The 26,792-nt window shown below is 44.5% G+C and overlaps 1 protein-coding gene across 1 annotated transcript in view; it reads right to left on the bottom strand.

The window, feature by feature from the left end:
- The window catches only part of LOC112225168 (polypeptide N-acetylgalactosaminyltransferase 13), a 74,557-nt gene that overhangs the window by 37,075 nt on the left and 10,690 nt on the right, over positions 1-26,792 (bottom strand). Inside the window, exons 3-7 of the mRNA XM_024388850.2 lie at positions 9,251-9,419; positions 4,868-5,034; positions 4,203-4,410; positions 1,242-1,412; positions 44-161 (exon numbers count right to left, since the gene is read on the bottom strand). Coding sequence (XP_024244618.1) covers positions 44-161; positions 1,242-1,412; positions 4,203-4,410; positions 4,868-5,034; positions 9,251-9,419 — 833 coding nt within the window. The remainder of the gene's footprint in view (positions 1-43; positions 162-1,241; positions 1,413-4,202; positions 4,411-4,867; positions 5,035-9,250; positions 9,420-26,792) is intronic.

Here is a 26,792-nt window from a genome sequence, read left to right as displayed (position 1 = left end):
TAATAACCAAGCAGAGCTCAGCCCTCTATTATCAATCACTCACCCTGAAAGACATCTCCAAGTTCTCTCCGCCCCAAATGTCCATCCCTGGATCGTATGTGCCTATTTCTTCAAAATATGTCCGGTCAATAGAGAATAACCCTCCAGCCATTGTAGGGGTTCTGTAGGAGAAAAATTATGAGTGTGGATAAAGAAATACATCTTGCAAGAGACATATCTTACATTGAGAAACATGTCAGCTCGCAAATAATCAATATCTATGGCATACAGTAATGTTACATTAATATAATAATTTCTGGGGGGAGGAACTATGGTTTGATTAGCAAGGCATGATTAAATCACCTTGCTGCACAATTGTTTAAATGTTTTCATCAAACGAATGGGCACTTTGGAAACTACTCTTTCACACGAACAAGCCTGACCTCGACTGGCCCAGTTAAAAGACATGGATGCCGTGGAACAGACAATCTCAGTGCAAAACCACCCTCATTGTTTGAACAACTCTCTGCCATTTTCATTCTGCTAAAGAAAAGCAAACAGACACAGCTAGGCCTTGGAGATAATCCTTTAACGATAATAGAAATCAGATTTATGAAGCATTGAGTGACACCATCGTAAACACCATGTTGTTGCTCTGTCCAATGTAATATGATCGATGGAGAACTTAGTCAATATTTTGCAGCACCGGCTCCATTTAAGTCCTGCTTTAGTATTTTCGTGTTTGACAATGGAACTAGTTGCAACATGAAACTACAAATATAGCTACTGTATCAAATAATAAAACAAAAAAACAAATGGACAGAAATGCAATCCATTTCTATCTGCAAATGAAAGCCATCAAAGCTGCAGTTATCAGAAGAAAATGCTTCTAAAGAAATCCACATCAATGATGTCAACTCTGCAGCTTCCCAGGCATTTCAAACAACCTATTCTCAGCTGAAATGACAACGCTAGAGCTAACATTTGTTTTGTCTGATGAGATTCTCAATAAACTGTTCTTTAATGTTACTGTCCTCTCCTTGCTGACTCTGATCCACCAGCCCCTGGCTTGGCAGCACTGTGATAACAAAGCATGCATCCCAAATGGTACCCGAATCCCTATATACTGTAGTGCACTACTTTTACAAAACGTAGTGCACTATAAAGTCAATAGGGTGCCATTTGGGACGTAGACAATTCTTTCAGTACAAAGAAATGCATTTCAACACGGCCACAGATGAAGGTATGTATCTTGTGTGCACCTGAGAGGGAGTGTCCTGTCCCCTTTGCGCCTGTCCATCTCTCTCTGAGGCACGGGATACCAACGGAAATTCAGCTTCCAGTTAAATCCTCCATAGGTCATGTCTGAGCCTGCCATATATTCAAACGTCTCGTCGCTGATCACATCGATTATAGGACACACCACAGATCTCCTAAACAACCATGGAGACCATAAGGCTTTAATTTAACAAGAAACACAGTGAGAGACTAACCATGGAGAAATCAGAAGAGTTAGTTTTACAGGAAATAGTGGAAGAAAGCCCTTTGTAGAACTCTTATGCACTCTCCAAAATGTATTCCCTTTGTTCCCTAAAACGCTAAAACTTTGTGTTATTTCCGTTGATAACATTCCACATCTGATTATATTAAACTGATTGGTTTAATGGCTGGCTGGCAGAGACAACAGCATCCAAGCAATGAATAATAAATGAATAAATAATTTACAAAGGTAATGGTCCCCTAACCGTTGTTTCTTCAGGTGAGCGCAGAGAAAAAATGAAAGTAGCTAACTAACTGCTGACCACGCATTTCTACAGCGGTGGCATTATTCCTGGCTTCATTATGAGATTATTTCAATATTAGTCCATCATTGGCTGGTCCATACGCATTATAAACATATCCATTAGGTTAATAGCAATGACCAGAGGTAACATATTGCATTAGTGAGAAGCTACATACAGTCAAAGGAAATTGAAAATATCCATGTAGATTATGTTGACAATGGCAATGTATGGATAACTGTCACGCCCTGATCTGTTTCACCTTTCTTTGTGATAGGCAACACCTGGAGGGGGGTGGAGACAATCTTCCCCATTATCCTCTTTGTATTTATACATGTGTTCTCTGTTTGTCTGTTGCCAGTTAGTCTTGTTTGAAAAGATAACCAGCGTTTTGTCTCAGCTCCTGCTTTTCCCCAGTCTCTCTTTATCTCGCCCTCCTCGTTTGGACCGTTGCCTGTCCTGACTCTGAGCCCGCCTGCCTGACCACTCTGCCGACCCATGACCCTGAGCCTGCCTGCCGTCCTGTACCCTTGCCCAACTACTCTGGAATATCGACCTCTGCCTGTCTTGACCTTTCGTTTGCCTGCCCCTGTTGATGTAATGAACACTGTTACTTTCAACACAGTCTAAATTTGGGTCTTACCTGAAACGTGATAGATAACCCAAAACTGCATCCCAAATGGCACCCTATTTCCTAGTGCACTACTTTTGACAAGGCCAATATAAGGTACTGCAGGGTGTCTGCGGCCAGATCCCAAAATATATATACAGTATGTTTTAATCTTAGTTTTTTTCCTGTTTACATTACATTCTTTCAATGAATAGTACTGACAACAGATTAAACACATTTTGGCAAAGGGATATGTGGTATAAGTTTTTAGAGGGTGTAATACAATAAAATTGTATTAATCTACAATATTTTTTTACAGAAATGCACTGTCAATGCAGGATATTATCTTTAAAGCTGCAACAACAAAAATTCTCTCTGCCCCATGACAAAATGTGTTGAATTGCAGGAAATAAGTTTGAAAAGGGCAACATTTTGTCTCCAATGCCAAGACGCGGCCTTTAAAATGTTCCTTCTCAGGGCCGAGACTTGGTTAGTTCGTGCCATGCACTGCCGAAGTCATACTAAAACTCCTTGTAAGCTATTTTTTTTAAAATCTCATTCGAGCTGTGTTCTGATTATGAAGGGGTCCCTGATGAATTTGCTATGACAAAAGGGGTCCCCGGGCCCCAAAAGTTTTGATAACCCCTGACGTAGGGAATAGGGTGCCATTTGGGAGGCTCTGTGTGCTGCAGGCGATTCATTCGACACATCCCCCTCTCTCAGCATCCACTTCACTTCCTGGTCTAAATCAAATCAGTCTCCGTGCACTTTTATGCTCCTGCACATCCTTTTACACATCAATAAACGTGCAGGGGGCATAAAGGTGTAATGGCTCTATAATATAATCTCCTTGGTTTTACAATATGAATTTCTGCCTGGCACCTGAGGCAAAATGGGTGAATGTCTGACCCCAGTTTTCAGAGATAATGGGGGGGGGGGTGCATTCATCTTTAGTCATCACCTGCAACGTCTCCCTTTTCCGTGGAAGGAACCCTTCACCCACCGAACAAGCAAGTGCAATCCTGAAACAGGATTAGAATTACCCCACCATTACAGGATAACAATTACCACAGATACCAGATAATAGATTTTAAACCCTGCTGTCACTTAAAATAGCAATCATTAAGTTATTCCGTGGAATCACATTCCACTGTATGTACTACTAGACAGCGTCGTGACAAAACAAGTTGCAACGTCTCCCATTCAGCTATGGCTGCATGACACTTTTTTTTAAAAATGATTTGGCTTACTTTTGAGAAACATACTGTACCCCAATTTACCTCAGTCACTTTCTCATTGCTCGTTGTGCAGTATCAGGGCGTGCAAAATGCATTAACAAAATCTCCAAAAACACCCAAATACGTCCTTTTAGAAACAGAAACGCTGTCAGTGTAGTGATGTAGGTCTTCACATGTTGTACACATGAAATCTTGTCATTCCGAACGAGACGTTTCTTTCACCAGCCATGCTGCGCGGGCTGTGTCCGTGTAGGGACACGCTTGGCCTGCACAGCTGATTGGGGAGGGGGGAAACAGCGCGACTCGACCAACATGGATCATAACGTTGCAGATAAAGTTCTCAAAACCAAGCCAAATCACACAAAGAAATGTCTGGACCCTTTCTATAACATGCCGGCTTACATCAAAAATACATCTTTTGATTATTTTCCCTTTAACATCAGATCAGTTTTCAGATGAAAATCGCATCCCACTGAGGCAGCAAGAGCAGAACAGCGCGGAGATGATTTGTGACAAGCATCAGCACCGCCATGTCTCTCCATTGCTGCCTGTTCCATTTACATTGAGGGGTGGTGATGACACTGAGCTCCTTACCGGTCCTCTTTGATCCTGGCCAGCAGAGGCTCCAGCCAGCCCGTGGTGCACTCACAGTGGGCATCCAGGAAGGTGATGACCTGCCCCCGTGTGGCCGCAGCCCCCCTCAGCCTGGCCCGGATCAGCCCCGTCCGCTGCTCCATCCGCAGGACCCGCACGGGAACCTCCAGGGTCCGACCATAGTTCTCCAGCTTCTTTCCCAAGAAGTCTGACAGAAGGAGGAGAGGACATGCTTCAAACTCCTGAAGAACTTCCTTATTTGGTTATATTATAACCCAATACTAAGAACTACATTAACTAATCCTAGATTGCACCTTTAAACCCAGTAAAGCTAGTGAGTTGATGGGTTTATTTGATTTATTTGACACTTATTTAACCCTTATTTTACTAGGTAAGTTGACCGAGAACACGTTCTCATTTACAGCAATGACCTGTGGAATAGTTACAGAGAAGAGGAGGGGGGATGAATGAGCCAATTGGAATCTGGAGATGATTAGGAGGCCATAACGAGGGCCAGATTGAGAATTTAGCCAGAACACCAGGGTTAAAACCCCTACTCTTATGATAAATGCCATGGGATCTTTCAGTGACCACAGAGAGTCAGGACACCCATTTCAACATCCCATCCGAAAGGTTTAAGTTTAGGCTGGACCCAGCTACAGTACCTCTCTCACTGGCGTCGTCCACCAGCAGGATCTCCTGCAGTAGGTGGCGTGGCGAGCGGTTGATGACACTGTGGACGGTGCGGAGCAGGGTGCTCCACGCCTCGTTGTGGAACACAATCACTATACTGGTGTTGGGGAGATCGTCCGTGTACACCTTGGTCTTGCAACTGATGGACAGACAACGAGAGCTCTGGTTAAGGAGATCAAATGTGCTGCTACTCCTGACGCTTGTCTACATTGGAATTCGATCAAGACTGAGCATAGTTGTGTGATATTTCTGTACATACAGTATAGCCTACTATACGTGGTTGAACATTAGAGCACCGGAACACAACAAACCGCTTCAAAAAACAAAACCAACATTGACAAGACTTTATATGGTGTGGTCATCGGCATGCTGCTCCACACACACAGGCTATATCTCAAATGGCACCCTATTCCTTCCATAGTGCACTACTTTTGACCAGGGATCATATAGGGAACGTCAGACAACAACCTTATATTCAATCGAATAAAACAAAAATAACAGGTGTCAGAATAAAAATTCCCAATAACAACAATTAACATCAACGACATCAACAATAACACAAAGCTCATTTGAGTATGATCCCTCCAACATAAATAAGTTAAAAATACAACAAATATATAGACCCGCAACAACCTCTGACTACAGTGAGATAAATGACATTCCCTATATGGTGGAGCGGAAAGCACGGGTATCCTGTTCGCCCCACTACGGGTGACAGGACAGACGGGGCACCAGGGTAGCTAGCTACTAGCAACTGAACAAACCTCTTCTTTCTCTCCACAACTGGCTACTACACCACACGGCACTCTCTCACAGAAGTTCACGTTTTTTTTCAACGTCAAGCTTTTTATTTATTTTGATTTTTTATAACGTTCCAAGGGGTACTGGCGAGTCGTTTGAGGAAAATGTAGAGATGCAATTAGTACAATTACGCAGCATGGCACTTTTGGGGTGAAATAAAATCACTATTTAGATCTACAGTATTGTTTGTTTGCTCTCCATTTTGTACAAATTCTTCAATATGGGACACTAGTTTGTATTTACGTGGAATTTGTCATTAGATATGACTACAAGCATCGTGCTTAGCACAATCCTGGTAGATGTGTGAAATGGAGTGCATGCAGTGTTTTACATGTGTCTTTATCAACTCAGTTTGAATCCAATGTAAAAAACCCATGATGGATAGTCATACAATTGAGTGTCAAGGCAGTAGGCACCAATACACATTCAATATATTAAACATACAGACCATGTTGACAGCATTGGCATATGTTTATATTCTCTGCAACGTTATTTATATTGTTGTATTGAAAATGTTCCTGTTTTCCTCCAACATGAGAGACCTTGGGACTGCAGCGCAGGGCACTTTGTAAAGAACAGTTGATAAGAAATGCTCTGTAGAAATACATAAACATGAATCACGGCGATGTCGCCAGGAGAGACTGCCTCTAGATCAGCTGCTCAAGACGAATGTGGGTCATGTTTCACACAAATTGCTCTTTGGGTTTTCATTATCCAGCTCCAGTAGGTCTTGGGTGACAGTAAACAAAGCCCTTCTCCCATTCAGACTGTCACGGCTGATGTAAACCCACGAAGATTGTGATGGATCCAACACGGCTAAAGAGTAAGTCTAATATTCTTCAATTAGAGCAGTGGTGGCTGGTGGCACTTTAAAATCAGAGGACGAGCTCATAGTAAATCGCTGGAACGGAACGAATGGCGCGGTAGGAAAAACATCAAACACATGGTTTCCCTGAGTTAGATGCTGTTCCATTCCGGGCAAAACTATGGCCCCTCGTCCCCCTCACCAGCCATCATTGAATTAGAGCATGTTGCATCATGGAATGAATCCGAGGACTTAAAAGGGTTTTTTCATCAAAGTTAACAAATTGGTTGGTTCTGGACTATATCAAAATGTTCTGTTGGATCTTAGTTATTTGGTAGATAGTCTCTTATTGCTGTTAATCCTCTGCTTGCGGCTGCTCCTAACATTAAAAGGAACCCCATGCTGTTATTGTCAACATTGTGCTGTCAGCTGTGCTTTCTTGAATTCATTGAATTTTGCTGAAGTCTCTAGACTAAACAAACAACGAGTAAAATAAAAAGAGGCAGAAAGTAGATCCAAAATGGCAGCCCTTTGATAACAGGAATATGTTGCCATGTGAAGTGGGCAGAGTTGATGACTCAAGTCACATGACATGGACTCGAGTCACAAATTGGATGACCTAAGACTTGATTGAAAATAAAATAACTTCAGACTTGACTTGGACTTCAAGACTTTAAGCCTCAAGACTCGGGACTCGAGTTTGGCTTGAAACTGATAACGAAATTATCTAGCCAGGTTCTGTCACTCATTTTGGGGCACATGCCGCGTTTACGTGCTAGTCTGAACTAGGAAACTGACATTTCTGACTTGCTAACTGGTTGTAGTTATACACATGCCACGGTCAACTAATTAGCAAGTCTGAAATTTCAGATTTTCCTAGTTCCGACTAGCACGTGAACGCGGCAACAGACTAGAGTCTCCCTGGATTACTCACCACGCAGCCCAAGATGGTAACCGCAGCCTTGCCCAGATTGCTGATTTGCTGTACAGCTATAGAATCAGGTGCAGATAAAATGTCAAATGGTAGGGAGAGAAGTGGTGGTCAAGAATATTAACTGTTTACTTTACCAGCTCAACAGCAAGGGGGCATCAAACAACAACTACTATCATGGTCTTTGCTATGTCAAAAATCTATTATTACTCTGGTGTAGATGCACCATAGGTGCCATCTTGTTGAAATGTTTGCTGTTGATTTTTAATATTTTTATTTAACCCTAAATTTAACTAGGCAAGTCAGTTAAGAACAAACTCTTTCACTCGTTTAAATGCATATGTGGTAAATCTATTTTCCATCTTACAATAATTGGTAGTGTTCCATCATTCCATTCCCATGGGGGCAGCAGGTAGCCAAGTGGTTAGAGCATTTGGCCAGTAACAGAAAGGTTGCTGGATCGAATCCCCGAGCTGAATCCCCGGGCGCCGTGGATGTCGATTAAGGTAGCCCCCCGCACCTCTCTGATTCAGTTGGATTAAATGCGGAAGACACATTTCCATTGAAGGCATTCAGTTGTACAACTAACTAGGTATCCCCCCTTCCATACTGTTTATTGCAACACTTTGACATTTCTGTTTCATACAATACATTTACATTTTTTTATCCTCTGGTAAGTAAAAGCCTTGCATGAGCCTTCAAAACTACTTTTCCCAGTCGAAGCTCGTTTTGTTCCGAGTTCCCAGTTGTCTTGAACGCACTGAAATCGGAAGTCTGAGATTTTTGAACGCAGCATGTGTCCTATTTTTCTATTTTGTTTGTGCGTAATAGGAGTGTGTGCGCCTCAGTGCACATAGAAATAGGCTACGTGGCCTGCGCGCCACGCTTTCTGAGTCAGTACGTTGAGTAAGAGAAAAATGATCGTTCCATGTATGAATGGTGAGGAAATATCATTAATAATCAGTAAGTCTGATTAAGACGAATGTATCAATGGATGTGGAAAATGCCTTTTACATTATAGAACCAGTTTATTGGTTGTAATTGCCACTTGAGTAATGGGTAATTGTATGGTCCTGGGAAGGGGCCAAGTACTAATACATGTATGTACCTGTTTGAGGTCCTGCTAGACAGATTTGATTTGGTTTCTCCAGCAGATGCTGTTCAGTTTGGCCCTCTACCTGTGTTCGTTCAGTTAGGACAGATAATGAGAATAAGATAATGATAATGAGGCTATATCCTTTGGGCTATTGCCGGTGCCTAATTGGTAAATCTACTCATATTTTATATGGTATTTCGCTTTCACCATTGCACTGCCAAGACCTGTAAATAAATCTACACTGAGCATGTCAACCTGCCTTTTGCTGATTTAATTCCCTTACTATGACTGCAAGGTACCTATTTCACAATTACATAACCAAAATGTGTTGAAGACAAAATAATGAAAAGGGCTGCCTGGTTGCCTCAAAACCAGACAGAGATTAGTAGTTGAACAAGTCATTGCACGTATAGATTTTTCTGTTTTACTTATCTTGAGACTTGACTTGGAAAAAACTTGTGACTCAACTTGTCTCGACTTGCTCTCAGAATACACGACTCGAGACACGACCCGTTCTACTTGGGACTCGACTTGAGACTCAGACCTTGTGACTTGCTTATGACTAGAATAATAGTGACTTGGTCTCACCGGTATCAAAGCTTCTGAGAGGTAGCGGTGGAAGGTTACAGCGTTGTTAAAGTGGGTGGTGCGTGCCGTGCCGAGTAAAGAGGTCAGTAGTGCGATTCAGAGTGCGTGTCTGGGAAAAGGTCAAGCTCACTCACCCGTCCAGTCTCACATCCGGCAGACTCCTGTTGAGCGCAATCATGTCACTGGCCATCAGATTGAACTGGTTAATCTTAAAGAGCTCCTTCATTTTCTCCTGCTCGTCCTTTGCGATAACCACCGCCTTCCCCATCTCCCCTGGGCCCTCGTGGGTCCGCGATATGACCGCTGCAATACAATGGGGAGAAATGTTACATATTTAATACTCACGATGTGATTTCACAGTTATTTCAATGGGAGCAGAAGGTCACACATACAATTCCAGCTACCGAATAAGATGAAAGAAATCTGTTAAATGCAGCTAGATCTATTTTATTGTATCTATTAATAAAGATACAGTACTGTGGAAAGTCCATGAACTTAAACATGAACCGTGAGCAAATGAACCATGGTATAGAGTGTGTCTAAGAGAGAAAGACTGGCCTCAGATCAGTGGGAGATTATGGCCACATTATCAGGCTTTGAATGCTGAGGCCATTAAAATGTCCCAAACAGCAAATGAAATCCTGATCAGTCAGACACTGGTGCAGCTTCCCCAAGTATTCTGTTTCCATTAACCATGCTATTCTCAGGGCCGGATTACCGAACAGGCACACAGGGCATGTGCCCCTGGGCCCCCGAACCTCCAGTGGGCACCCAAGCAATTACATTTTTTAAGGTTATGGTCCCCCTGGAGGACATTTGTTTGAAAACTGCTCAATTCTTTCTGAGCCTCATGGCAAAATGTGTAGAATAGCAGGAAATTAGCTTTAAAACTGAAAATGTTGTCGTAACCTCATAACAAAATGTGTAGAATAGCATTATAAAACTGCACTTTTTATCAACACAAAATGTGTTATCCGTTTTACCCAAAAACGTCGGTGCCCCGGGGCCCCAAATGCGGTAGTCCGACCCTGACTACACTTGCCATACAGTCATGCCCCCTGCCCTCCATCCCCCTGAATTTTGTTTGTACATAACATTTCCTACTAGCAGAGACTTTGCTGATAACCCCTTTATGTAGGAAAAATATACTTACTATGACTCTGATATGTGGTTATCTCACCTAGCTGACTCATGATGAATGCACTAACTGTAAATCGCTGAGGATAAGGTCTGCTCAACGACTAAAATGTCAAGTATCATCTAGGTCTGTTGGAAAATCCCATATTTGTCCAGGGACTTGGGGCTAGCCCTCCTCTCGGTCATTGATGGAGGAGTGAGAGAACATTATTACAGCTGCCCTCTGCTGTTAAGAAATATCAGCTCATAATCTGATCACTCGGCACCATCCCAAGCTGCATCTGTTGCACACCGCTCTACACCGCTTCACAATGATCCAAAGGTAAATAACCTCTGTGGATTTATGCTCCGCTCTCCAATAATCTCAAGCAGAGTGATTTCCATGGGGGACAATTCAGAGAGAGAGAGAGAGAGAGAGAGAGAGAGAGAGAGAATATTCAGGTGAATGTCTTGTGATTTCTAAATGAAAACATGCACAGTTTCCTCACAAGTTCAAGTGAACGGAGGGGTATACTACAAAGCAGAATTAATGAGTTAGGCAGCTTACATTGATAAACAACCAAAAATATCTACAGATTTTCAGGTTCATTAAGAAATCTAATCTGTTTTTGGTTGTTGAGTCAATTAGACCAAGCCCATTTCCATCTTTTCTTTGTAAACAATGTAAAGCTATTTCAGAATATTTAGGCAAATTAGCTGGCTACTGTAACTTACTGATTCTGCTTTGCAGCATACCCTCAATCGTATCCTCGAGCTTAGAAATAACAAGACTTTGGTATCTTCCCTTTCTCTGGCTCTTCAGCCCAACAAACACATCACTGATCCCCTGACATGGGCCACGACAACAGTAACTCTATTCTAAGGCCAGATAGGTCTTATGCCCTGGTCCTGTCCAGTGACTTTGTCTGAAATTATATTATAGGGTCTTCACCCTCATATATAATGGGTCTGTAGAGTCATGGTCAATAGTGTTGAGCTAAAACAAGAGTGCTCTATCAATCCTGTTTCCTGTAAACCATATCTTTACAGTTTTGGGGGGGGGGGACATAAATAATGGAGATCAATTAGCCTAACTTCTGTGAGTTATTAAATATGTATTTTAAATTGAAAAATAAGTATGAATTAGGGGTGTGAATGTTTAAATGACAATCCTTAATGTTAAGAAAAACATTCAAATCATAGTGCAGTTATCACAAAACATTATTTTCCATTTTATACATTTTATAGCCTAAGTAGACTATATGGCTATAAAGGCCTGGGGAAAGGTGTGTAATTTAAATAAAACCAGAGAGAAAGAGGCAAACGGTAGGCTAATTTGGTGAATTTGCGAGGCATGCAAGACAATTTAAGGCATTGCAGACTACCAAGACATACAGTATGGGCATGGTTCTGCCTGCCTCTCCTCTCTCATGCTGGCCTGCTTGCTCTTTCTCTTCGCTAATGACGCAAGTGTGTCTGTTGCGAATAGAATATCCTAGTTAGGCTATTCATGGAACCGATGTTGCCGGGATACAGAGGTATCCAGTTTTACGAGCAAGGGTTTGCTGCTCTTCGTTGAGCAAAAGCTCAATCCAGGTGGGAGATCACATTGATCTGCAGCCGGCTCTGATTATATTATCTGATTATTTTAGTTTAGTTCCCCACATCCTCAAGCCATTTCTATGCTTAATTTACTTTGCAGAAGAGAGTGGAAGGGGAGTTTGGCCTGTTCAGGTTTGGTGAGTTAGAGACTGGGAGCATCTCAAATGGCACCCTAGTCCTTATATAGTGCACTACTTTTCCCCAAGGACCATAGGGCTTTGGCCAAAAGTAGTGCACACTATAAAGGGAATAGGCTTCGATTTCGGTCATACACTGAGTATAAAAACATGAACCCCCCCAAAGAACGTCCTCACTTCTTCAGGCCATGGACTCTACAAGGTGTTGAAAGCATTCCACAGGGATGCAGGCCCATGTTGACTTCAAAGTTTCTCACAGTTGTGCCACATTGGCTTGATGTCCTTTGGGTGGTGGACCATTTTTGATACACAAAGGAAACTGTTGAGTGTGAAAAACCCAGCATCGTTGCAATTCTTGACACAAACCGGTTCGCCTGGCACCTAGCATACTCAAAGGCACTTAAATCTTTTCTCTTCCCCATTCACCCTCTGAATGGCCGACATACACAATCCATGTCTCAAGGCTTAAAAATCATTCTTTAACCTGTCTCCTCCCTTTCATCTACACTGATTGAAGGGGATTTAACAAGTGACATCAATAAGGGATCATAGCATTCATCTGGTCAGTCTACGTCATAGAAAGAGCAGGTGTTCATAATGTTTTGTAGACGCTGTGTTTTTGGGGCAGCTCCCCTCCTCCTCCTGTCCTTCCTCTCTCTCCCTTGCCTCCTGCTTCCCTGTTTGACCCAGTTGGCAGGTCATGTATTCGTGCAGATCCTACTGGGCAGGGGATCACAAGAGCCCAAGCCCAAATCCACTGCATAACAGTACAACAATGCACTTCTACTGTTTGTTTCAGGGATAGCACTTACAGTGAACTCACTCTCAATTGGTGTCAAATTCAATTCCTGGAGGGCCAAGTGTCTGTGGGTTTGCAATCCTCCCTTGTACTTGATTGATGAATTAAGGTCATTGATTAGTTAGGAACTCCCCTTACTTGGTTGTTAGGTTTTAATTGGTCACGAAATGAAAGAAACAAAAGCCAGTACACACATGGCCCTCCAGGAATTTAGTTTGACACCGCTGGCTTAGTACTTACACTGCTTACACTTTCTCAACATCGCTCATCCTACAGTTGAAGTCGGTAGTTTACATACACCTTAGCCAAATACATTTAAACTCAGTTTTTCAATACTCCTGACATTTAATCATAGTAAAAATTCCCTGTCTTAGGTCAGTTAGGATCACCACTTTATTTTAAGAATGTGAAATGTCAGAATAATAGTAGAGAGAATGATTTATTTCAGCTTTTATTTCTTTCATCACATTCCCAGTGGGTCAGAAGCTTACATACATTCAATTAGTATTTGGTAGCATTGCCTTTAAATAGTTTAACTTGGGTCAAATGTTTTGGTTAGCCTTCCACAATAACAGAGCTGGTGTAACTGAGTCAGGTTTGTAACTGACAGAGCTGGTGTAACTGAGTCAGGTTTGTAGGCCTCCTTGCTCGCACACACTTTTTCAGTTCAGCCAACACATTTTCTACACGATTGAGGTCCGGGCTTTGTGATGGCCACTCCAATACCTTGACTTTGTTGTCCATTTTGCCACAACTTTGGAAGTATGCTTGGGGTCATTGTCCATTTGGAAGACTCATTTGCAACCAAGCTTTAACTTCCTGACTGATGTCTTGAGATGTTGCTTCAATATATCCACATCATTTTCTTCCCTCATGATGCCATCTATTTTTTGAAGTGCACCAGTCCCTCCTGCAGCAAAGCACCCCCACAACATGATGCTGTCACCTCCGTGCTTCACGGTTGGGATGGTGTTCTTCGGCTTGCAAGGCTCCCCCTTTTTCCTCCAAACATAACAATGGTCATTATGGCAGTTCTATTTTTGTTTCATCAGACCAGAGGACATTTCTCCAAAAAATACAATGTTTGCTCCCATGTGCAGTTGCAAACCATAGTCTGGCTTTTTTATGGCGGTTTTGGAGCAGTGGCTTCTTCCTTGCTGAGCGGCCTTTCAGGTTATGTCGATATAGGACTCTTTACAGTGGATATTGATACTTTTGTACCCATTTCCTCCAGCATCTTCACAAGGTCCTTTGCTGTTGTTATGAGATTGATTTGCACTTTTCGCACCAAAGTACGTTCATCTCTAGGAGACAGAACACTTCTCCTTCCTGAGTGGTATCACGGCTGCGTGGTCCCATGGTGTTTATACTTGCGTACTATTGTTGGCACAGATGAACGTGGTACCTTAAGGCATTTGGAAATTGCTCCCAAGGATGAACCAGACTTTCATTGAATCCCATGCGCAATGGAAACTTTTATATGTTGTGTTTGAAAGAATGGTGCAGCTTTGGAAAGCGGCCGTCTTATAGGCTCCTGACTATGGTTGCACATTTTGGAGAATATTGAGGATGACTCGTTGTCAGGCTAAAAAAAAACTCAAATTTGCCAGGATGGCCACCAATTTTTCAACCCTTGTATTGGTCAGCTTGTTGCGTGCTCTGGTGTGTGTGTGTTCCCAAAGGTGGACAAGTTGCGTTCTGAAGTGGCTGATGTTGGTGTGATTTGCAGGATGATAGAGGCAACAGGGGAAAGAGCCTCATATCCATAAAGTCCCTTCCACCAGGTGGCTGATGAGATATGTTGGCACGACTGCCATATTGTATCTCCATCCCAAACCCCTTGCTTGGAAGTGTACTTCCACAGACAGCCAAGACCCTTGCCCTCATCCAGACCAAGGTGGCGAGACACGGTAGTGATGACACCATAGGCCTTGTTGATCTTTGCACCCGACAGGATGCTCTTACCAGCATACTTGGGGTCCAACATGTACGCTGGGGCATGTATGGGCTTCAGGCAGAAGTCTTCACGCTTTTTGATGTATTTCAGAACTGCAGTTTCCTCTGCTTGGAGCAACGGTGAAGTGGGAAGGGCAGTACGGATTTCTTCTCTTACATCTGCAAGCAGAGTCTGAACATTAGACAGGATGGCATTGTCTCCCTCAACCCGTGCAATGGCTACTGCTATAGAATTCAGGCTGCTTTACCACTCTCTCTCAAAATACATCATCCAGGAGGATCCTCTTGATGGGGCTGTCCATTTCGACAGACTGTGATATGGCCATTTCTTGGATAGACTCCTTCCCCTCTGGGAGACTGTCAAACATGATGACACCACCCCCCCAACGGGTGTTGCTGGGCAGCTTCAATGTGGTGCTCTTAATTCTTCTTACTTTGCTTGGTGAGGTAGATTGCTGCTATAACCCTTCACATAGCTAACCATTTCCTTGGCTCTCTTGTAGAGTGTATCCATTGTTTTCAGTGTCATGATGTCCTTGAGGAGCAGATTCAATGCATGAGCAGCACAGCCAATAGGTGTGATGTGAGGGTAGGACTCCTCCACTTTGGACCAAGCAGCCTTCATGTTCACAGCATTGTCTGTCACCAGTGTATATACCTTCTGTGGTCCAAGGTCATTGATGACTGCCTTCAGCTCATCTGCAACGTAGAGACCGGTGTGTCTGTTGTCCCTTGTGTCAGAGCTCTTGTAGAATACTGGCTGAGGGGTGGAGATGATGTAGTTAATTATTCCTTGCCCACGAACATTCAACCACCAATCAAATATCTAAATATCTACGTCGGCACTGACGAAAATGGCCCATACCTGGGAGATCCTCCACTCCAGAGAGAGAGGGTCCCATCTGGATAAAAGATATGCACCGGAGTTGAGGCAACCAGGGACATGCTTACCCAAAGTGAAAGCATGTGCGCACTGGTCCCCAGCAATAGAGCCCCACAGTGGAGGTGTCATAATACCCATAAAACCTTTTCATTTGTTTTATTTTTTTATTTCACCTTTATTTAACCAGGTAGGCTAGTTGAGAACAAGTTCTCATTTACAACTGCGACCTGGCCAAGATAAAGCATAGCAGTGTGAACAGACAACAACACAGAGTTACACATGGAGTAAACAATAAACAAGTCAATAGCACAGTAGAAAAAAACATCTATATACAGTACATTGTGTGCAAAAGGCATGAGGAGGTAGGCTAATAATTACAATTTAGCAGATTAACACTGGAGTGATAAATGATCAGATGGTCATGTTGCAGGTAGATACTGGTGTGCAAAAGAGCAGAAAAGTAAATAAATAAAAACAGTATGCAGTGATCGGTTAGCTGCTCAGACCTCTTGAACCTCTAGGGGCAGTATGTCATTATTGGATAAAAAAACGTGCCCGTTTTAAGCGCAATATTTTGTCATGAAAAGATGCTCGACTATGCATATAATTGGCAGTTTTGGAAAGAAAACACTCTAAGGTTTCCAGAACTGCAAAGATATTATCTGTGGGTGCCACAGAACTCATGTTACAGGCGAAACCAAGATGAAACCTTATACAGGAAATCAGCAGAATTTCTGAGGCTCTGTTTTTCATTGTCTCCTTATATGGCTGTGAATGTGCCATGAACGAGCTTAAGCTTCGTGCCGTTTCTCCAAGGTGTCTGCAGCATTGTGACGTATTTGTAGGCATATCATTGGAAGATTGGCCATAAGAGACTACATTTACCACGGGTCCGCCTGGTGTCCTTTGTGTAAATCAGCGCGTAATCTTCAGTTGTGGGCATTTTCTCCTGGGATTCAGAGGGAAAGCACACTTCGACGAACGATGTATCATTGAAGAGATATGTGAAAAACACCTTGAGTATTGGTTCTAAACAACGTTTGCCATGTTTCAGTCGATATTATGGAGTTAATTTGGAAAAAAGTTCGACGTTTAGATGACTGAATTTTCGTTTTTTTTTTGGTAGCCAAACGTGACGCACCAAACGGAGCGATTTCTCCTAAACAAATATTATTTTTGGAAAAACTGAACATTTGCTATCTAACAGAGTCTCCTCATTGAAAACATCTGAAGTTCTTCAAAGGTAAATGATTTTATTTGAATGCTTTTCTGGTTTTTGTGGAAATGTTTCCTGCTGAATTGCTAATGCTAAATGCTACGCTAGCTATGAATAGCTATGAATACTGTTACACAAATGCTTGTTTTCCTATGGTTGAGAAGCATATTTTGAAAATCTGAGATGACAATGTTGTTAACAAAAGGCTAAGCTTGAGAGCTAGCATATTTATTTCATTTCATTTGCGATTTTCATGAATAGTTAATGTTGCGTTATGGTAATGAGCTTGAGGCTGTATTCACGATCCCGGATCCGGGATGGCTAAGTGCAAGAGGTTAAAGTTGGTGAGGGAGATAAGTCTCCAACTTCAACTATTTTTGCAATTTGTTCCAGTCACAGGCAGCAGAGAACTGGAAGGAAAGGCGGCCAAATGAGGTGTTGGCTTTGAGGATGATCAGTGAGATACACCTGCTGGAGCGCGTACTACGGGTGGGTGTTGCCATCGTGACTAGTGAACTGAGATAAGGCGGAGCTTTACCTAGCATGGACTTGTAGATGACCTGGAGCCAGTGGGTCTGTCAACGAATATGTAGCGAGGGCCAGCCGACTCGAGCATACAGGTCGCAGTGGGTGGTATAAGGTGCTTTAGTAACAAAACGGATGGCACTGTGATAAACTGCATCCAGTTTGCTGAGTAGAGTATTGGAAGCTATTTTGTAGATGACATCGCCGAAGTCGAGGATCGGTAGGATAATCAGTTTTACTAGGGTAAGTTTGGCGGCGTGAGTGAAGGAGGCTTTGTTGCGAAATAGAAAGCCGACTCTAGATTTGATTTTAGTTTGGAGATGTTTGATATGAGTCTGGAAGGAGAGTTTACAGTCTAGCCAGACACCTAGGAACTTATAGATGTCCACATATTCTAGGTCGGAACCATCCAGGGTGGTGATGCTAGTCGGGCGTGCGGGTGCAGGCAGCGAACGGTTGAAAAGCATGCATTTGGTTTTACTAGCGTTGAAGAGCAGTTGGAGACCATGGAAGGAGTGTTGTATAGCATTGAAGCTCGTTTGGAGGTTAGATAGCACAGTGTTCAAGGAAGGGCCAGAAGTATACAGAATGGTGTCGTCTGCGTAGAGGTGGATCAGGGAATCGCCCGCAGCAAGAGCAACATCATTGATATATGAAGAGAAAAGAGTCGGCCCGAGAATTGAACCCTGTGGCACCCCCATAGAGCCTGCCAGAGGACCGGACAACATGCCCTCCGATTTGACACACTGAACTCTGTCTGCAAAGTAGTTGGTGAACCAGGCAAGGCAAACCTAGCGATCAAACAGGGAAATGGTTCCTTTTCCCACCATTTATTTTTCACATAGCAGATTTTAGAAACACTTCAAATAAGGTCTGTGGTTCGTGTAGGCTTAATCTGGCGTGACGATGTAAATCTCTCTCGGAAAAGGTGACTTTTATCAATATATTCGGCTCTATTTACTCTGATCCGAAAATGCTAATTAGCATCAAAGTAGACATAATGCAAGGCTACTAATCCCTGCAAGCCATGTTTTATTTCATTTACCCTTATTTTACCAGGTAAGTCGACTGAGAACACATTCTCACTTACAGCAACGACCTGGGGAATAATTAAAGGGGAGAGGAGATGAATGAGCCCATTGTAAACTGGGGATGATTAGGTGACCGTAATGGTATGAGGCCAGATTGGGAATTTAGCCAGGACACCAGGGTTAACACCCCTACTCTTACAATAAGTGCCATGGGCTCTTTAGTGACCACAGAGAGTCAGGACACCCATTTAACATCCCATCCAAAAGACAGCACCCTACACAGGGAAATGTCCTGGAGGAAAGAGTGCCTCCTACTGATCCTCCAACACTACTTCCAGCAGCATCTGGTCTCCCATCCCGAGACCAACCAGGACCAGTTTAGCTTCAGAAGCAAGCCAGCAGTGGGATGCAGGGTGGTATGCTGCTGGCCTAACTGACACCTTTGCTAACAGGTGTTCATTTAAAACATGCACAAGACAGTTCACAGAATTGTCAATTTAAAGAAATGTACCCAATTTATTAATTCCTACATTTCACTAACATTAACAGCACAAGCCGGCCCAACAAAAACAGGGGGAAGCGCCTGAGCGTCAGATACTCCTGGTAATTGACATTCAGTGAGCGCCGCACCAGTGTTCATACCCTCGAATCGAGGTGCCTTCGTGCAGCGCACCCCACCCATGGGGGGATGTGGCTGTCGTGATCACTTTGCGGGATACAACTCATTCCATGGGTGCCCCCTAACAATAGCAGAGGGTCCCAACACTGGGCCATGGCCCGTAGCCTTAACAGGGACACTCGAAGCAACCGGCTTAGGCTGTGAGATGCGTTCAGGTAAGCGGCTACCACTCAGCGCTGGAAAGGTCATATCAACAATAGCCCCACAGGAACAACTATCATCATCCCCAGTAGGCATAGGCACTGGCAAAAACGCACTTTGTGACCCAGACAAAATTTGTCTAAGCAGAGCCGGAACCCAAACACGCTCCGTGGGGATAGAAAAACGTGCTATGCGAGTGAGTTGAGTTGAGTCTAGCTCGAGACCCAGAAACAGAATGCACTGAGATGGAGTCAGACAGCTCTTTTTCTTGTTTCTTATGAAGTCTGGAGCAAGATGGCACCGACAGAGAGGGTCGCCTCGCTTCTAGTCCTTAGGAAACTATGCAGTATTTAGTTTTTTTATATATTAACTTTTACATTGTTAGCCCAGAAAATCTTAAGTAATATTACATACAGCTAGGAAGAACTATTGGATATCAGAGAGACATCAACTTACCAGCACTATGACCAGGAATACGACTTTCCCGAAGTGGATCCTTTGTTTGAACCACCCAAGGCATTTGAACTGTTTCCAGAGGCTGAACCAAAACAATGTCGCCACAGGAGAGGTAGACGGAGTGGCCTTCTGGTCAGACTTCAGAGGTGCGCACACCACCCACCACTTCCGAGTATTTTACTCGTAATGTCCAGTCTCTAGATAACAAGGTAGACGAAATTAGAGCGAGGGTGGCTTTACAGACAGACATCCGGGATTGTAACATACTCTGTTTCACGGAAGCATGGCTCTCTGGGAACATGCTGTCGCAGTTGGTACAGCCACTGAGATTCTTTGTGCGTCACACCAACGGGAATAAACATCTCTCAGGGAAGAAGGGTGGGGGTGTATTTTTTCATGATTAATGACTCATGGTGTAATTGTAACAACATACAGGAACTCAAGTCCTGTTCACTGGACCTGGAATACCTCACAATCAAATGCCGTCCTTATTATCTCCCACGAGAATTCTCGTCGGTTATTCTCACTGTGGTGTACAGTGCCTTGCGAAAGTATTCGGCCCCCTTGAACTTTGCGACCTTTTGCCACATTTCACGCTTCAAACATAAAGATATAAAACTGTATTTTTTTGTGAAGAATCAACAACAAATGGGACACAATCATGAAGTGGAACGACATTTATTGGATATTTCAAACTTTTTTAACAAATCAAAAACTGAAAATTTGGGCGTGCAAAATTATTCAGCCCCTTTACTTTCAGTGCAGCAAACTCTCTCCAGAAGTTCAGTGAGGATCTCTGAATGATCCAATGTTGACCTGAATGACTAGTGATGATAAATACAATCCACCTGTGTGTAATCAAGTCTCAGTATAAATGCACCTGCACTGTGATAGTCTCAGAGGTCCGTTAAAAGCGCAGAGAGCATCATGAAGAACAAGGAACACACCAAGCAGGTCCGAGATACTGTTGTGAAGAAGTTTAAAGCCGGATTTGGATACAAAAAGATTTCCCAAGCTTTAAACATCCCAAGGAGCACTGTGCAAGCGATAATATTGAAATGGAAGGAGTATCAGACCACTGCAAATCTACCAAGACCTGGCCGTCCCTCTAAACTTTCAGCTCATACAAGGAGAAGACTGATCAGAGATGCAGCCAAGAGGCCCATGATCACTCTGGATGAACTGCAGAGATCTACAGCTGAGGTGGGAGACTGTCCATAGGACAACAATCAGTCGTATATTGCACAAATCTGGCCTTTATGGAAGAGTAGCAAGAAGAAAGCCATTTCTTAAAGATATCCATAAAAAGTGTTGTTTATAGTTTGCCACAAGCCACCTGGGAGACACACCAAACATGTGGAAGAAGGTGCTCTGGTCAGATGAAACCAAAATTGAACTTTTTGGCAACAATGCAAAACGTTATGTTTGGTGTAAAAGCAACACAGCTCATCACCCTGAACACATCATCACCACTGTCAAACATGGTGGTGGCAGCATCATGGTTTGGGCCTGCTTTTCTTCAGCAGGGACAGGGAAGATGGTTAAAATTGATGGGAAGATGGATGGAGCCAAATACAGGACAATTCTGGAAGAAAACCTGATGGAGTCTGCAAAAGACCTGAGACTGGGACGGAGATTTGTCTTCCAACAAGACAATGATCCAAAACATAAAGCAAAATCTACAATGGAATGGTTCAAAAATAAACATATCCAGGTGTTAGAATGGCCAAGTCAAAGTCCAGACCTGAATCCAATCGAGAATCTGTGGAAAGAACTGAAAACTGCTGTTCACAAATGCTCTCCATCCAACCTCACTGAGCTCGAGCTGTTTTGCAAGGAGGAATGGGAAAAAATGTCAGTCTCTCGATGTGCAAAACTGATAGAGACATACCCCAAGCAACTTACAGCTGTAATCGCAGCAAAAGGTGGCGCTACAAAGTATTAACTTAAGGGGGCTGAATAATTTTGCACTCCCAATTTTTCAGTTTTTGATTTGTTAAAAAAGTTTGAAATATCCAATAAATGTCGTTCCACTTCATGATTGTGTCCCACTTGTTGTTGATTCTTCACAAAAAAATACAGTTTTATATCTTTATGTTTGAAGCCTGAAATGTGGCAAAAGGTCGCAAAGTTCAAGGGGGCCGAATACTTTCGCAAGGCACTGTATATCCTCCCCAAGCCGACACGACCCACCGCCCTCAAGGAACTCCACTTCTCTATGCAAACTGGAAACCATATATCCGGGGCTGCATTTATTGTAGCTGGGGATTTTAACAAAGCAAATTTGAGAACAAGGCTACCTAAATTCTATCAGCATATCGATTGTAGTACTCGGGCTGACAAAACACTGGATCATTGCTACTCTAACTTCCGAGATGCATACAAGGCCCTCCCTCACCCTACGTTCGGCAAATCTGACCAGGACTCCATTTTGCTTCTCCCCTCCTATAGGCAGAAACTCAAACAGGATGTGCCCATGACAAGGACCGTTCAACGCTGGTCTGACCAATCGGAATCCATGCTTCAAGATTGTTTTGATCACGCGGACTGGGACATGTTCCGGGTAACCTCAGAGAATAATATAGATTTATACGCTGATTCAGTGAGTGAGTTTATAAGGAAGTGCATAGGAGATGTTGTTCACACTGTGACTATTAAAACCTACCCTAGGGTTCCCGAGTGGAGCGGCAGTCTAAGACACTGCATCTCAGTGCAAGAGGCGTCACTGCAGTCCCTGGTTCGAATACAGGCTGCATCACATCCGGCTGTGATTGGGAGTCCCATAGGGTGGCGCACAATTGGCTCTTTGTTGTCCGGGTTTGACCGGGGTAGGCCGTCATTGTAAATAAGAATTTGTTCTTAACTGACTTGCCTAGTTAAATAAAGGTTAAATAAATAATCAGAAACTGTGGATAGATGGTGGCATTCGTGCAAAACAGAAAGTGCAAACCAACACATTTAACCATGGAAAGATGACTGCGAATACAAACAGTGTAGTTATTATCAAACAAGTGAAATGTCAGTATAGGGACAAAGTGGAGTCGCAATTCAATGGCTCAGACATGAGACGTATGTGGCAGGGTCTACAGGCAATCACAGACTACAAAAAGAAAACCAGCCACATCACGGACATTGAAATCTTGCTTCCAGACAAACTAAACATCTTCTTTGCCTGCTTTGAGGATAATACAGTGCCACCGACGCGGCCCGCTACCAAGGACTCCCTTCTCAGTGGCGCCAACGTGAGTAAGACATATAAACGTGTTAACCCTCGCAAGGCTGCCAGCCCAGACAGCATCCTAGCCACGTCCTTAGAGCATGCGCAGACCAGCTGGCTGCTGTGTTTACAGACATATTCAATCTCTCTCTATCCCAGTCTGTTGTCCCCACATGCTTCAAGATGGCCACCATTGTTCCTGTACCCAAGAAGGCAAAGGTAACTGGAGCGAATGACTATCGCCCCGTAGCACTCACTTCTGTCATCATGAAGTGCTTTGAGAGACTAATCAAGGATCATATCACCACCTTACGTGTCACCCTAGACCCACTGCAATTTGCATATCGCCCCAATAGGTCCACAGACGATGCAGACGATGCAATCTCCAAACTCATCATTAAGCTTGAGGCCCTGGGTCTCAACCCCACCCTGTGCGATTGGGTCCTGGACTTCCTGATGGGCCGCCCCCAGATGGTGATGGTAGGAAACAACCTCTCAACTTTGCTGATTCTCAACACTGCGGCCCCATAAGGGTGCGTGCTCAGCCCTCTCCTGTACTCCCTGTTCACCCATGACTTCGTGGCCATGCACACCTCCAACTCAATCATCAAGTTTGCAGACGACACAACAGTAGTAGGTTTGATCAACAACAACGAGACTTTGACATAGGGACCACTCAGATTGCCTGCTTCTTGAGACGGCAGATACACTATACATACATATGCGGACACAGCTTCAAATTAGTGGATTTGGCTATTTCAGCCACACCCGTTGCTGACAGGTGAATAAAATCGAGCACACAGCCATACAATCACCATAGACAAAAATTGGCAGTAAAATGGCCTTACTAAAAAGCTGTCACTTTCAATGTGGCACCGTCATAGGATGCCAACTTTCCAACAAGTCAGTTTGAAAAATGTCTACCATGCTAGAGCTGCCCTGGTCAACTGTAAGTGCTGTTATTGTGAAGTGGAAGCATCTAGGAGCAAGAACAGCTCATCCGCAAAGTGGTAGGCCACACAAGCTCACAGAACGGGACCGCCAAGTGTCCTCGGTTGCAACACTCACTACTGAGTTCCAAACTGCCTCTGGATCAGCACAATAACTGTTCATCGGGAGCTTCATGAAATGGGTTTCCATGGCCGAGCAGCCGCACACAAGCCTAAGATCACCATGGGCAATGCGATGCGTCGGCTGGAGTGGTGTAAAGCTCGTCGCCATTGGACTCTGGAGCAGTGGATACGCGTGCTCTGGAGTGATGAATTATGCTTCACCATCTGGCAGTCCGACTGACGAATCTGGGTTTGGCGGATGCCAGGGAAACGCTACCTGCCCAAATGCATAATGCCAACTGTAAAGTTTGGTGGAGGAGGAATACTGGAGTGGGGCTGTTTTTCATGGTTAAGGCAAGGCCCCTTCGTTCCAGTAAAGTACAATGACATTCTAGATGATTCTGTGCTTCCAACTTTGTGGTAACCGTTTGGGGAAGGCCCTTTCCTGTTTCAGCATGACAATGCCCCCATGCACAAAGTGAGGTCCATACAGAAATGGTTTGTCAAGATTGGTGTGAAAGAACTTGACTGGCCTGCACAGAGCCTTGACCTCAACCCCATCGAACACCTTTGGGATGAATTGGAACGCCCACAGCGACCCAGGGAATTTATTTTTAACATGGGGGTTACCCTGCCGACCTGTACATAGGTACTGGCGATAAAGCACCTTGTAACCTAGCTGGGAATGGGACAGACAGCTCTGAAAAATGGACCCCATCTCTTTGAAATTGTATCTTATTCATAGGAATGAAAAGTGTTGAGCTGGAGACAGACAGCTCATTTGGGTGCTCATATGAACCAGAGAGACTACATGTAGGATAATAGCGTGATGATGTCTAACCCTGCTCGTTCCCTCGACTCCGCTTCCAACAACTAATCGTCCATAATCCCTGTATCACATAGGGACTAGTGAGGTAAAGGCAGGAATCAGCAATGAATCCCAGTAATGAGCCACTAATGCGGGAGGTGCACCCCCTTGTTACGCTCACCCTGGGGAGATTGATATACTCCTTGAACCCTGTGAGCACTGGAACGAGGGTAACTGTATAGCCTGCATGAAGCCCCCCTCCTTTACGGGCACAGGGGGCTCTGGCAATGGCTGATGTAGTACCCCGTTTAACAAACGTGGAGGCACTGTTGTCACAGTACTGTTTTTGCGGAGGGGAGCACTGGTCATTCAGACCCGTGCCAAGGACCCTCGCTCTGGGGGTTACTCCAGCCAAGTGCTCGGGGGGCTGCTTTTTCATCGAAGTGTGCACCTCGAGTAGCCTCCCGTAACTGGCGACAGAGTGCACAGGAGCCAGGCAGCCACCACATACCCCACGCCCAGACAGCCACCGCATACCCCACGCCCTGGCAGCCACCGCATACCACACGCCCAGGCAGCCAACGCATACAACACACGCCCAGGCAGCCACCGCATACCCCACGCCCAGGCAGCCACCGCATACCCCACGCCCAGGCAGCCACCGCATACCACACGCCCAGGCAGCCAACGCATACAACACACGCCCAGGCAGCCACCGCATACCCCACGCCCAGGCAGCCACCGCATACCCCACACCCAGGCAGCCACCGCATACCCCACGCCCAGGCAGCCACCACATACCCCACGCCCAGACAGCCACCGCATACCCCACGCCCAGACAGCCACCGCATACCCCACGCCCAGACAGCCACCGCATACCCCACGCCCAGACAGCCACCGCATACCCCACGTCCAGACAGCCACCGCATACCCCACGCCCAGACAGCCACCGCATACCCCACGCCCAGGCAGCCACCGCATACCCCACGCCCAGACAGCCACCGCATACCCCACGCCCAGGCAGCCACCGCATACCCCACGCCCAGGCAGCCACCGCATACCCCACGCCCAGGCAGCCACCGCATACCCCACGCCCAGGCAGCCACCGCATACCCCACGCCCAGGCAGCCACCGCATACCCCACGCCCAGGCAGCCACCGCATACCCCACGCCCAGACAGCCACCGCATACCCCACGCCCAGGCAGCCACCGCATACCCCACGCCCAGGCAGCCACCGCATACCCCACGCCCAGGCAGCCACCGCATACCCCACGCCCAGGCAGCCACCGCATACCCCACGCCCAGGCAGTCACCGCATCTGTTCATTTAACTTTGACTTGGAGTCCGTGGTAAATGCCACGACAACCGATGACTGGGGGCATGATCTCGAACCCGGCTTAGCCATTGTCGTCTTGGTCGTTTTCTTAGACATCTTACTCATTGCAACAGCAAATTGAAGAATGAATGTTGAAGAATCACTCCTGTTCACGCTGAGAGGAAGAGCGGAATAATTGAAGGAATTAATCAGAGCTTATCAACTGTGGAAGGCGGGGCTTCCAGCGAGGTGCGGATTTCATTGGCCTTGTCAGGCATGATGGTAGATCTTTCAACCAAAGTCGCAAGAGTGCGACTCCCCATTGTATGTTGTACTAAAGTTGACTGACTGAAAGGGAACAACTTTTGTTGTGTCATGATCATGAAATAATTATCTTGTGATAACGACAAAGCAACTTTTGTTATGTCGTGATCATGAGATAAATAAGTTGTGATCTCAACATAACGAGGGAATATCAAATATATAATACTACACAGAAACTGTAGTATTTCAATCTACTAGTCATAAGTGTACTGGGTTAAAGGGATTCAATCAAATTATAAAATTACATATTGGTGAACTATCCCTTTAAGAATGGCAAAAAAGGCCTAAGCTAAATAAAAATAACATTGTGATACAAGGATCAAAAACCATTAGCCAACCAAATCAATTTGACGATGTTCATTGGAGACTCTTAAAGCAACAGTAAATCAGAGAATGGGTGACAGACTGGCAAAGGACT

This window comes from Oncorhynchus tshawytscha, linkage group LG26 (genome assembly GCF_018296145.1).
Source record: "Oncorhynchus tshawytscha isolate Ot180627B linkage group LG26, Otsh_v2.0, whole genome shotgun sequence".
NCBI lineage: Eukaryota > Metazoa > Chordata > Actinopteri > Salmoniformes > Salmonidae > Oncorhynchus > Oncorhynchus tshawytscha.
This window is presented reverse-complemented; position numbering and strand designations above follow the sequence as displayed.